General features: G+C 46.2%; 1 protein-coding gene across 1 annotated transcript; it reads left to right on the top strand.

Moving 5' to 3' along the window:
- On the top strand, positions 1-1,090 carry LOC122366687 (keratin, type II cytoskeletal 2 epidermal-like). Its single transcript, XM_043339205.1, has 2 exons — positions 1-57; positions 418-1,090. Exons 1-2 carry the CDS (start codon positions 52-54, stop codon positions 886-888), a joined length of 477 nt encoding a protein of 158 aa, XP_043195140.1. The 5' UTR covers positions 1-51; the 3' UTR covers positions 889-1,090.
- Positions 1,091-14,478: the final 13,388 nt, after the last annotated feature.

Genomic DNA, 14,478 nt, shown 5'->3' with positions numbered 1-14,478 from the left:
CAGTTCAACTGCACCCTCAGCGCAGCTCAGTTCTCTCCATCACAAACCAACATGAAGGTAAGTCGGATCTTACCCAGGACGCACAACTTAGTATTTATTACTACAGTGTTACAACTCAGTACCAAGGGACCCTTTGTATAATTGATTGTGGTAAACTATAGGCTATAGCCACGCCAAACCACTTCACCTGTTATTGACTGTAATTAAGGCTTCGCGAGAACATTTTCCACTTTTCCATGACCTATCAGATTTGATCAGTTGCACTGCACCCTTCATCGTTGCACCTTTCAGCACAACAGACTGATGGTCCAGGTCAGATGAATAAAAAGCAAAATATAATAGCAAAACAGCACAGAAATCCAAACAGACAACAGTGAAGATCAACAATTACCAAACCTCTCATTTTCTTTTTTTCAGCTGGTCATCCTCTTCGCCCTGGTGGCTGTTGCCGCTGCCAGCTACCTTCCCTACCACGGCAGCAACTACTACTACAGCCGGCCGTACTACTATGACAACTACTACAGCCGGCCCTACTACTATGACAACTACTACAGCCGGCCCTACTACTATGACAACTACTACTCCCCGTACGGACGGGGCTTCCAGGGAAACTTCGGCTTCAATAACTTCGGCGCCTTCGGCGGTGGCTTCGGTGGCTTCGGTGGCTTTGGAGGCATCGGCAACAAACTCGGCTTCGGTCTCGGCTACGGCCGCGGTTTCAGTGGCATTGGAACCTTCAACAGCTTCGGCCTCGGACGTATCGGCGCTTTCAACGGCGGCTTCGGCCTAGGACGTGTCGGTGCTTTCAACGGCGGCTTCGGCCTAGGACGTATCGGCGCTTTCAACGGCGGCTTCGGACGGTACGGAGGGTACGGAGGCTACTTCTAAGCCGCTCCGTAAAACGACGGACCACACTTCAGATTCTTAAACGATGTTGATCTTGTTCGATTGTTCGTATGTCTCGTTATTGTATGTCCATTGCATATGACCTATATTGTATGCATGCAGTATGTGTGTGAGTCCTAATGTGCTAATTCATGTGCATTCCCGAGAATAAATGTTGAAACGGAGTGGTAGGCTGTGAAAGCAGACACATTCACCCCAACCAGCAATTCAGTCATAAACACCAGTAAAACGCCTTTTGGGCGAAGAACGAGCGAGCGAGATAGTGAGCCCTGCACGTGCGGAAGGGCGAGAGGGTACTTCCAACGGGCTTGTGTACAGCACCCTTCTAACCGGTCGCTAGCGGTGTGCCAAATTTGAAGGCAATCGGCGCAGCCGTTCCTGAGATCTGGAAGCGGCATTCTGCACGTGCGCACGTGCAAACGGGGCCCAAACTGACTTTTGCACGGCATCCTACTAACCGGTCCCCAACCGTGTACCAAATTTGAGCGTAATCGGCCCAGCCGTTCTCGAGATCTGGAGGCGCCCCCTGCACGTGCGTACGTGCAGTAGCACCTTAACCGCAACACATGGGAATGCATTGCCTGGTGGGTGCCTACCTGTATGCCAAGTTTCAGCGAAATCGCCCCAGTAGTTACAGAGTTATTAAAATGGGAACAAATTTGACACCTCTTATTGTTGTATTTTGCACGTGCACTGGGGGTGACCCACATGCATCGAGAGTATCCTATTTTTGGTAGAAGGGATGCTGCTACCCTACAAAAATTACCGCAAGTCAATCGCCCAAGCGGCTGCTGAGATATGAGCCTCTCAAAATCACTACTTTTGCAAAAGAGCTTGAACACCCTTGACTTTTCACGTGGCACGTGCCATGACGGTCACTGAGATGTATCAAAAGTAGTCTATTACGGGGTAGAAGGGATGGGGCTACCCAGCAAAAAAGACCGCAGGCGAATCGGTCCAGCGGTTGCTGAGATATAAGCCTCTCAAAAGCGTTACAGACCGGGCCGGGCCGCTCATACTGAGATTTTTCCGTTATATTGAAAAGACTCGCTTCGCTCGCTGCGCTCGCTCGCTCGTAATAATTAATGGCTATACGGTTGGGAATGTCGGAAAAGCTCCAGAAGATCCAATCTCCCCCAAACAGGTTGTCCACTTTAGTTCGGGAATTCAGCCTGATTTCGAACTACACATAAGAAGCTTGTACTTACCAAGCCTGGCTTGCAAGCGGTTGGGCAACTTGGAATTTTGCACTATACTTTTTAATTCATGATCCCTTTGTAAAACGGCATCAGCCCAGTTGGCGCTACTGGGGGCGCCATCGCTGGCCGGCTGGGCGGAAGGGGGGGGGGGCATGGCCCCTGTGACCCCCCTGTCTACACCACTGGTCTTCATGCATTTAGGCCACGTCGGGTCAGGTCAGGTTGGGTCAACCAGAATACGTCCTACCGGTTATATATGGGTGTAGCCGCTCCCGACCCGATCGTCCCCTCCGAAGACGCGTCCGGAAAACTCAGCGCTGATAAGTGTCGTATATTCCACTGTACCAGCGAGACGATGACGGTTTCTGCAAATAACGATTACCCACATAAGAACGATATCAGAACAAAACGTCGCACGCAACGTGGAACTCAAACACTTATCAACCAAACAGGGAAATAAACGGAACATGGAACAAAACATACGGGCATAACACTTTCGCTATCAGCACACAAAAGGGGATGCACATAACTGATCAAATAACACACTTAGGCTGGAGACTTCCAGTTTGCGGTTAACTCGCGTTTATTTTGGTGGCTAACTTCCTTACACGCGTGTAGCTGCCCACCAACTTTTACCCGGGGACTTCCATCCGCGGTTAACTGGTGGGTAGCTACACGCGTGTAAATATTTAAATGCCGACTTACACGCCAGTTTAAAGGGCTTCCCTATCAGCTGATCGGGATGCGGCGATCGGCTGGTCCAATGAACAAGTGCGTTATTCCGTTATTTATGGGACCGGTGGCCCCCAATCAGCGTTTTTACACATGCAATGCGTACAGCCGTAACAATGGGATGTGGTGATGCATTAACCTAACCAGAACAGCGTGTTCCAACGGCGCAGGATCCGGTCCACCACCAGTATCCATTTGCTACCGTTTAAACCGCTAATGGTTCTTTTTGGCCGTCCTTTTCATATCTCTCCAGAGCTGTGTCAGCTGTTTCTAGTCCCATTTTTCTTCTGACCTGGCATTACAGGCTGTAACAATGTTCTTCCAAGACCGTTTTCGTTCTTCATTACTTCTTCCATCGTGTCGCTTATTTTCGATGACTTTTACTTCAGTCTTCATGACATCGTCTAACAAATGCATGTCTCTACTACTGAAATTTCTGCTCCTCTTCTTCCTGTCCATGGTTGTTGACCGGACACTCGTATTGCTTCCACTGGGCTGGTCCTCGCCCCACTGACACGTAACGCAAAGTGCGACGACAGGGGCCCGACACTAGCCGGCTGGCTCGACGATCACATTATTTCGGATGCGATACGAATCCCATCTCACTATCCCGAAGATTACGAAATAGCAGCTGGTGGCAAGGAGATAGGTGCGATGGAAATAGACTAATACCTCCGTATTTGAAAATTTGAGTCCTACATCCTCAATTCTGTCAACTCAAATATTGCTCTGATTACTCATGTATGACTTGTTGAAAACATCTGGATACTTGCAGTGATGAAATACGTAATTTGTAATCCCTCAACAAGCACAGAGGCCAGTTTAACCAACAAAAAAATAGCTGCCTGGCGGAATTTTTTGCCTAAAGACCGTTTCACATACGGAGTGTAAACGCGATAAGCATGTAAGCGGATAGGGCTTTACCGCTCTCGATCCGTATGTGAATCGGCCTTTAGGCGAAAAATTCCGCCAGGCGGCTATTTTTCTGCGGGTAAAACTGGCCTCAGTACCTACTATGAAAAGGTGACCTCAAATTCGTCTAATCTTAGCAGCCGAACGGCTAGGCCGAACTGGTTGAAAAAGCCAGAACTAGATGATTGCACTATTGTCTATCACTTGCACATAAAATTTGCACAGAAATCAACTTTTAAAACCCCCTAAGGACCAAAAAAGCATCACCGAAAAGATACCCGCAAACTTAATACATGGGGTGGCTCGCGTGTAAGTTCGTTCGCTAACTTAGCGAACAAACTATTTACCCGCAGATGGAAGTCTCCGGGCAAAGTTACCCGCCGACTTAAACGCGAGATAAACGCCAGCTTACCCGCAAACCACTTACACGCGACTTACCCGCGTGTGGAAGTCTCCAGCCTTAATCGCAGCGCCGGCAGCGCCACTAAATTGCGCAAGACCAGCGCCCTCTAGATCACAGCATCAACCCCGAGCCTGGGCGATAACAGCGATCAATAACACGGCACGAATAAATATAATGCAGCGAATGCAAAGCACGATCATTCCATCAACCAATTCGGATCAATAGCTTCAGCTCAACTATCTCTGACGAGCAACTAAAACGTTTAATTCGGTCGCTGTAGGTACTCAACCTAGCGAAGTCAAAACAATAACGATAAAAAGACAAAATATAAGGAAAATAGAAATATCGTACCGGATATTGATCCTCTCAGGTCCGTTGGGAGGCAGCCGACGAAAAACACCACAGAATCTGGAGCGCACCGCAGATTACCAAAACGACTAAGTGCGCGAGCCAGCCACAGGAGCACTCGGCCAGCCGGCCCGACAACAACGGCAGAAAATGGCTCGCGTCCACTGAGCAGTGCGGACCAGCCAGCCCGACAGCCACGTGATCAGCCACCCCCGGGGCAGCACAGAGGCGCACTCAGCGAGCTGCACAGCGTTAATACCTAGTGCACAGCTCAGCACACATCAAACCCGGCCTGAAGCCGCACCTGCTGCTACCGACAGGAACGGCCGACATCGCAGCTGCGACGAGGGCAGCAAAAAAATAATAGGAGCTGACAGCCGCCTGCGGTGACAATGGGTGTTAACCAGCACTGACAGCTTCGTAACATGTTACAAAGGCACCAAAACTACTTCGTAAATGTTCAAATGGATGCTTAACCCGAAATTAGCTATAATAATTACCATAAAAACATGTTTAAGTCGAAAAAGTGATCAAAGGTCACCAAAGGTCAATGACCTTGACCTTACTTACACGTGACCTTGACATACATGCATGGAACTAACAGGATTTGAAATGTTTGAATTTTTTTGCAAGCAAAAAAAAGTTGGAAACGAAGTAATTGAGGTTATAAAAGGTTGGAAACGCGCCTGCAGTTATTTGCGAAAAACCTAGGGTTCCTCTCAACCCCGGCTTTAAGTGAGAGGGTTGAATATGTATATCTGACTTCTCCTTTGCGTGCGAGTGTCCCTGCTCAGACCTGCATGAACCGTTCCAAACATTAGAAAGTAAATGATGTAAACATAATTGAAAATAAGAATTAAGCACAATTATTAATAAGATTTGATTTTAAGTTACATAATCATTTAGGAAACAAAACTTTTATCATTGCGGATTCAATAAAGCCGCAATTTGGTAAAACTCTGATAAAGCAGCTGCAGAGCAGATAAAGCAGCTCTGCTGACGCCGTAATGGTGAAACATTTGTCTCTTCTTTATATCATTTTTCAGGTTTTCCTGAATATGATGAGCATAGGCTATATTAACCCGCGCCCCAGTGTCAGTCTGGATTTTCCACGACCTGGTGTGGGGGGTGTTTGAACACCCCCCCCCCCCTTCTAACTCGGCTCCTGGGCCACGTAGAGACACGCGGTAAGCGGCAATCGAAAGAACGTCAAAAATAAGAACGAAAACACTTAACCCGCGCGGGGCTGGGGTCTCCAGCCGAACGCGCGGGGCTGGGGGGGGGTAAATTTTACCCCCCCCCCCTGTTATCTCCCGAACTAATGGTCTAATTTGGAAAATTCGAACGCCAATCGAAAGATCTCATCACGAACAACTAAAAACATGTACTTAATTTAAAGTTTGAGGTCAAGGTCAAGGTCAGGTCAAGGGTACAAATTGCAAGTTTCTACAGTATCGGCCTTGCACCGTAGTGACCGAAGAATGGAGTCATGGACTGAGACTGATTGCCCAAAACGTGTTCTTAGGCTACCAAGACAATATTCGTTGCCTACAATATCATTCAGAGGTCAAGGTCAAGGTCAGGTCAGGTCAGGTCAGGTCACCAAAAACAAAATATAGAAAAGGGCACGTGCGACACATGTTTTATGGGTCATTTTACTCATAGAATCCAATAGGCACACTCAATAAGTGATATGGACCACCTCTGGATGAATTTCAGGTCGAATTCAGGTCAAGGTCAGGTCAAGTGAGGTCAAATTTTGAAGTTGGTTGGTAAGGCCTAAAAAGGTGTCTATCTGATGCAGTTTTTCACGGCAAATCGAATGGTGCTATTTTTGTTTCCGTACGAGGTCTAGAACTTCCAAAAAAATCATTTTTCAAATTTGTTGTGTGTCGTGACGTCATAAAATTTTGAATAACTCCCACATTTTTGAACCGATTCTTCTAAAAATGGTATGTAGGTGCACATAGACCACTTCTCTGACATATATTCCGTTTTTTTCGATATACTCAAAATTTTGGATTTTATAACTATTTTCCCAAAAAAAGTCAGTTTTTTGAAAAAAAAAATTGGGCCAAAATCCAACATTTCAAAAAACCGAGATAGCCATTTGATAGACAAAGTAAAAAGACGTATAACATTTTTTTGTTACGTCTTGATTCCTTTAACCCGCGCCCTGCTGGGGGTCCTGGATTTCCACGCCCTGCTGGGGGGGAGGGGTGTTTGAACACCCCCCCCCCTTCTAACTCGGCTCCTGGGCCACGTAGCGATACGCGGAAGGCGGCGTTCGAAAGAGCGTCAAAAATAATGACGAAATCACTTCGGTGAATTTTTTGGTCAGGTCAAAGGTCAGGTCACCAGAGGTCATTGAAGGCAAAATTTCGCCGATTTTAAGGTCGAATGTCGACAATTTCCAAGAAGCCAACGCATAACTCGGGAACCAATAGAGCTACAGCGCCGCGGAAAAGCGCATTCGATAGCCCTATTAACGCCCTTTCTGAGTAATTCTCTCAGATTTGACCTAACGTCAACGGTTTTGCCTGCAGGGGGCAAAAACTGCAAAAATAGCCGATTTTTTCGAAGACAGTTTTTCTGTAATAACTTTTGACCCAAGCCTTGAACGAGCTTACTTTTACCGCCATCGTGTTCCTCTCGTCAAGACGCATCGAATGAACTATAACTTGACCTTGAAGGGTCAACTTGAAAATTTGACCTCAGTTCAAGGTCATGACCTGACCGGAAAGGGTCATGTTGCATATCAGTCGATCCGTATCGTCGAGCTGAACACATCTAAGGCGTTTTCATTGCTCTAGAATGCCTCTATCAAAAGTTATTTGCGAAAAACTGTTAGATACCATTCGTGACCTGAGATGACCTCAGGGCATAAAAAAGGGTCACGGACACCATTTTCAAGTTCAGTGTGTCTAAAACACTTGTAATTCGGTGTTTGGGAGTGTTTATAATGTCTTTCATCCAAAAGAGGCTCATTTCAATTTTCTCCCATTGACTTATAACCCAGCCAGCAATTTTGCTCCGGGCCCAAGCAGGCTCAAGTGCGGATTGCCCGAGATTTTTAGTCGGGCTAAAGTCGGCTAGGGCTTGGGCTAAAGTCGGCGTATGACACAAATACGCCGACTAAAGCCCATGCTCTGCCGAAGGTATGCCCGCTCTGCGAGCTCCGGACAGCCGTAGTTTAGCCCTAGTTGAGCGACGATTGGCGTTAGCCCGATTTAAGCCCAAGCAGTGAATCCATTTATATAATGGAGATTACTCTGGGCCCGAGCGGGCTGAACTCCGGCAAGCCCACTCTGTGTGCCCTGTCTATCCCGACTTAAGCCATAGAAGTGAATGGGGTTTATACATTGCAAACTGCTGTGGCTTTGCTCGGGTTCGGCTGGAGTGATGGCTCCTGTTTTCTCAAGTCTCGACTTGACTTCATCTTGCTTTTGCTTCACACTGGATCAAGTAGCAAGGAGCAACCAATGCACTTTCAGCAGGTTGTGCGGTTTCAATGCATATTTAAAATTGTTACGGTCACTCATATGCTCTGTTAACCGGTCATCGAGGCTCGAGCATTGCAAAAGGAAAGTAGTGGTTGACTTTGATTGAATGTATATTTCAAACGACTACAGGCACGTCAAATGAAACACAAATACATGAAACAGTGGACTGCAAACTGCAGCAGTAATATGGCATGAGTCATGAAAAAACGCCATCAAAACTATAAAACAATCACAAGGCCCGCTAGCCTCCCTCCCCGTTCATAATACTTGGTTAAACACTCAACTGAAAGCATAAAGTAAGGACAGCAAGTAATCGCCCATAAGACATAAAGCAATAAGCAAACAATCGTTTATAAGGAACTTCACTCTGGTGAATGGGAGCTTTGGAGGCGTCTGGCTCCTCCACACACACACATCTGCAGTAGGTGGTCGGCCAGCTTTCGGCGCAGTTTCCGTATATGTAGGTATACCTACTTAATTATAAGCAGGCAGTTTCCGCTAAACCACTTGGCGAGGGCGACTGCGGCGTCCACCCGGTCCTGGTTTGTATAACTATTCCATTTTTTGGAACCATTTGCTCTAATGGTACGTACCTGAAAAAGAAATTAGTTGGTTTAATTTACATTGCATGTTTGCTTGAAAAATAACTTATTGATGCATTAATACTGTAAAAACACTTCTCATTGATCCGTATAAAATGTTCATTTTATTTTAAATGCGGACAGAGAATGAGCGTGCTCGGTGATAAGTAGATAAATACTTGTGTTTTGTATTTCATTTTCCTGGGTCAGAAGTACTGGTATTTCATAAAGATATAAAGGCACGGAATGCAGCTTTTCTGAGCGAGGGTATAAGTCGCCAGGCTGAACAGATATTCACCTTCATGTTTGATGGCGTCAAACTCAGTCAAAATCATGACGTTTACATACGATCAAGCGCACCATTCAATACACTTACCTACCGTAAAACTCCATGCCAGTCCACTTGATAAGAGCAGTGAGCACTATCCCTTCTTCGCGCTGTCACACGCGCCCAAACATCAACCACCAAATGCCCCAACACCGGTGTGTCGTTTCTTCGCACAGCGCACAGACTGTCACAAACGCTGCACATGATTGGCGCAGAACTGCGCATGCGCGAACAGCCGAACAAGTATGGCTAAGCTGCGGCTTTACTCCAGTTAGCCGAAGGACACAGCCAGCTTGATCAGCCCGCGCTCCGCCCAAGTTAAGCCTGTTTTGGATGCGCGGGCAGATGTCGGGCTGAGCTACTGCTATCCGCACGTGGGCATAGCTGAGGCATGCCCCAGCTCAGCCCTAGTAAAAAATGCATTGGTTTTGATCAAAGTGGGCAAACCCAAGCTAAGCCCAAGCTGCCCGACGCTTGCCACAGGTCAGCCCAAGCGAATTGCTGGCTGGGAATGGGGAGGTCGCAAAATTGACCTGACCTTAGGTCATCGACATCAAAATTCTGAGACATACATTTTGTACATGCTATTGCCCTTAGCAATCGCTGAAAGTTTCAAAGCGATCGGTCACTCGGTGTAGCTATGACAGACATTGAAAGTTTTTATGAGGTGAGGTCACTTCAAGTGACCTGGTGACCTGACCTTGAATGACCTTGGTCTGAAATTTTCACAACATGTGTAGAATTGATGTATGATAAGGTGTACCAAAAACGGCGGCGCGGAGCGCCGCCGTTTTTGAGATATTCGCGAAAAACCACAAGGGGGGGTGTTCAAACACCCCCCCCCCCAGCAGGGCGCGGGTTAAAAATGAAGATGTTAGCGGCGTTTGAAATTTTGCCGTTTTTGAGGCGAAAATGGCGAACATGACGTCACTAAAACGTCAATTTCTCAAAAAATTTCCGACGGATTTCGCTCAAATTTTCAGGGAACGTGTCAAATTGATGTAAGAAAAGGCGCCGCCGTTTTTGAGATATTGCCAAAATTCGCGAGGGGGGTAAAATTTACCCCCACCCCAGCCCCGCGCGGGTTAAGTCATTTTTTGGGTCAGGTCAAAGGTCAGGTCACCAGAGGTCACCAAAGATAAAATGTTGACTATTTCAACATTTTGGAAACTGTCAACGGCTATCTCGGGAACCGATAGAGCTACAGCGCCGCGGAAAAGCGCATTCGATAGCCCTTTTACAGACCTTTCTGAGTAATGTTATCAAATTTGACCTCAGGTCAACGATTTAGCCTCCAGAGGGCAATAACTCCAAAAATAGCCGTTTTTACAAAAATCGGTTTTTCGGAGATAACTTTTGACTCAAAAGAGCCATGACATTACTTTTGCCAGCATCGTGTTCCTCTCGTCGAGACGCGTCGAATGAACTATAAGTTGACCTTGAAAGGTTAACTTGTAAATTTGACCTCAGGTCAAGGTCATGACCTGACCGGAAAAGGTCATGTTGCATATCAGTCGATCCGCAACGTCGAGCCGAACACATCTAAGGCGTTTTCAGCGCTCTAGCACGCCTCTATCAAAAGTTATTAGCGAAAAACTGTTAGATTCTGTTCGTGACCTGAGATGACATCGGGGACATACTCGTAATGAGGGGTCACAGTTGCCATTTTCCGGGTTCAGTGTGTCAATTTTACCTACATCTCGATGTTTGAGAGTGCTTAGAATAGCGTTCGTGCAAAACAGACGCTTTTCAATTTTCTCCCATTGACTTATAATGGAGAGGCCGCAAAATTGACTTGTGACCTTAGGTCACCGATATCAAAATTCGATATACATTTTATAGATACTGTTAGTTGTTACCCTCATCAATCGCTGAAAGTTTCAAAGTGATTGGTCACTCGGTGTAGCTATGGCAGACATTGAAACTTTTTATGAGGTGAGGTCACTTCAAGTGACCTGGTGACCTGACCTTGAATGACCTTGGTCTGAAATTTTCACAACATGTGTAGAATTGATGTATGGTAAGGTGTACCAAAAACGGCGGCCCGTTTTTGAGATATCTGCGAAAAACCGCACGGGTGGTGTTCAAACACCCCCCCCCCCCCCACTTGGGCGCGGGTTAACATCAATACCAAAGTCGTGTTAGCAATGCTCATAAAAGCGATCCAATTCATATGTATGTACTTTCAATTATAATTAATCAACAAAAATTATTGAAGACTGCTGAACACACTCTTTCAACCGCAACATGTCACTGCGTTTTACGCGAAACTGAATTGTATTTAGCATATTTATTATCTAAGTTGACCTGCAAATGCCCAATGACCTAGTGCTTCCCATTTTCCAATATACCTAGTAGGTAAGTACTCGTCATTCGGTCGACAGATCATCTCATACATTTGCTTTTACTACCCGTGCCAGGTCAACAGAATATGGGAAATTTTCAAGTGGTTTAAGGTTATATCCTGAAAATTGAAATGCTTAATTGTTTTAGTTGGTTCAACGAGTAATTGAACATTGTCTTCTAATATAAAACAAAAATCTTAAAAAGCTTTTATGGTCTTCTCGTGACTTTGTTTTAAGCATAAAATCAAGAACTAATTAACTAGACTCAATTGGCTGGATAATGCTTTAAGTTGCAAACCTTTGCAAAATAAATGTAGGTAAATGATACCTATCTCGCTGCCGATTGGCACACATAATATAAAAATCTGATGGGACATTTGATGCAAATCTGCAACAGCTAACTGTTATGCTGGGTGGAACCGTATCTCTAAGTAGCATTTTCCTCGACTACCGAAATTATTGTGGTATTTTTAGAGACTGCATGCAGACTAACAATCCTTGATAATCGTCCCATGGTCATGTCCGTACTGGGTATATAAGACGGCGTGTGGCTCCAGCTTCACATCCACGGTCTCAGCCTTCAGAAGCAGTTCAACACTCCCTGGACCACCGAAATGAAGGTGAGGCTTCGAACAACTATACAAATGCTGTTGATAGGTATTGTCGTTACATGTACGGCCCTCCAGCAAAAGAGTGGTTGGTTAGCCTACATATGTACGTACTTTTGGTGCAATAACTTTAAATGACAGACACTCCTGTAAAATGACTCAATAGAAATGAGAAGAGGGTTTGTGAATCGTGCACACATTTCAGCAGTGGTTTTCAACAGCCATTATACGTATTCATCAATGCAGATGGATTATTGTGATGCTGCCAACCAACCACCCTGGATAGGGGTGGGGATACCCTGGATACCCTGGAGGGACGTACGCCATATAAAGCTTTCCTGAAACGTGCTTGGGGTTTTGAACAACGCCGATCATGTCAAGCGGTACGGCAAGTGATTTTGAGCGAGCCAAGTCTTACGGAAACAAGAATAAATTTCTTGGTATGAGCGGCCGGCCGTGGCGACGCTCTTGCGAAGCTGCAGGTAGCACCGCAACTACTATAGACCGATTTACTTGCGGTAATGTTTGCAGGATAGCTCCATTCTTTCTACCAAGTATTAGACTACCTAATACCGATGCATGTGGGTGACTCCTATTCTCGTGCCACTTGCAAAACGAAGAGGTGTCAGTTTTGTAACTATGGCAGCATCTCGGTAATTACTGGGGTTATTGCGCCAAGTTGGGTAGGCAGTACGCACCCACCATGCACTGCATTCCCATATGTCACAGTTGGGGTGCTGTTACACGTGCGCACGTGCAGGGATCCCATCTAGATCTCGAGAACGACTGAACCGATTGCCCTCAAATTTGGTGCCCGGTTAGGGGCCGGTTAGTAGGGTGCCGTTCAATAGCCAGCTGGACCCAGTTTGCACGTGTGCACGTGCAGGGAGCCGCTTTCAGTTCAGGTCTCGAGAACGGCTGGGCCGATTGTGCCCAAAACGGGCAGATCGCTAGAGACCGGCTAGTAGAGTGCCGTGCACATTGCACAAGTCTGTTGGAAGTACCCCTCGCAAAGCCGCACGTGCAAGGCATAGGCGGCGGAACGGGGAGGGCACGGGGGCACCGTGCCCCCTTTGATTTTAGCATTTTAACATTAGCCCTATGGGCGTTGCATGGAAAGAATGGGACCAAAAGTCGGCAGTGTCCCCCCCCCCTTAATTGAAGGTGTTCCGCCGCTACTGGTGCAAGGCTCACCCTCTCGCTCGCTCGTTTGTCGCCCCAAAAGGCGCTTTACTTGGTCAACATACTTTGCTGTTTGCGTTCCGCGATTTTCAGAAGTATCGGCTCAATTAAGCACGCTATAGAATAGGTCACCGTCACCGATATCGAAAATAAGATGCATATGCACTCTATGGATGCATTTGATCACAGTACATTTTCCAATTAATCGATCAGTCGGTATAGGTATCAGTAGTGGATTTTTTCGATTTTTTTTTCTAGTCTACTTTGAGTAGGTAGGTACCTACTTTTTACCTACGGACCTTGAATGAAATGGACTTGAAATATCGCAGCATTTGTAGGTATAACTTACAGGGAATTGCCATTGGCTACATGTAGGCAAAAGTCATATTGACAAAAAAAACGTTACCGCTTCTTGCCGCCGTTTTTTAAATGTTCGCTAATTGTTCGTCACGTTTAAAATTATGGAGCAGTTTAAGCCAGCGTGGCAATAATGCTCCTAAATTGAGCTTAAATTAAGAAGTATCATATTTCTTACAGCTATGTACATACATACAGTTGTAGTTATTACATAACCGTCCGAGGATCTTGTGTAGGTAAAGCATCGGGCGTAATCGTATAGCGTATGTTACGTACCTATAAGGCATTATGATTTACCATTGAAAACTTACGTAGCTTTCAAGCTTTATTCATAGGTTTTGTAATAAAAAACATCACACAGTGTGTCAGGATCTGTACATAGTTGAAAGTCAGCAATTATTCAGAACAACTACGGTTGATGACTGACGCTGCCCTATGCATTTTTTTTTTCTTCAGCTGGCCATTCTCCTCGCCCTGGTAGCTGTTGCCGCTGCCAGCTTGAGCTACCTTCCCTACCACGGCAGCAACTACTACTACAGCCAGCCCTACTACAACGGCAACAACTACTACTCCCCCTACGGACGACGCTTCGGTGGCAACGTCGGCATCAGTAACTTCGGTGCCTTCCGCGGTGCCTTCAGCAACTTCGGCGTCGGTAACAGACGCTTTGGCGGAGCCAGCGGCTCCAATGGAGACTATATACTTGATGGGTGTCCTTTTCCTCCCCCGTTTTGCTGATGCAGGATTCTTGACCGGACTCATGACCAGAGGAAGCGCAGCCTGACTTCACGAAAACCTTTACCTACTTTGTTTCGGAGGCGTATGTGTCTTGGCAACTTTGCCAGAGCGTTAGCTGACTCTTGAATGTAACCTGTACTAATCGGACTGTGTGTGTGCTCTCTCTCCAATATTGTTTTCAATAAATACTTTAAACCGCACATTCTAGTGACTAAAATAACTGTCAGCCCTGAGCCTGGGTTGTCTAGTTATGACCCTTGGCAGTTGGCACGCTAATTGGTTTGGGCAGAGGTTACATTAAGCAAAAAAAAAAAATCATAACTAGAAAACACCATG

The sequence above is a fragment of the Amphibalanus amphitrite genome, unplaced genomic scaffold, assembly GCF_019059575.1.
Source record: "Amphibalanus amphitrite isolate SeventyFive unplaced genomic scaffold, NRLGWU_Aamphi_draft 000030F_arrow, whole genome shotgun sequence".
In the NCBI taxonomy this organism is placed as follows: Eukaryota; Metazoa; Arthropoda; class Thecostraca; order Balanomorpha; family Balanidae; genus Amphibalanus; species Amphibalanus amphitrite.
Note: the sequence above shows the minus strand (reverse complement) of the source record. Positions and strands in the feature narration are given on the sequence as shown.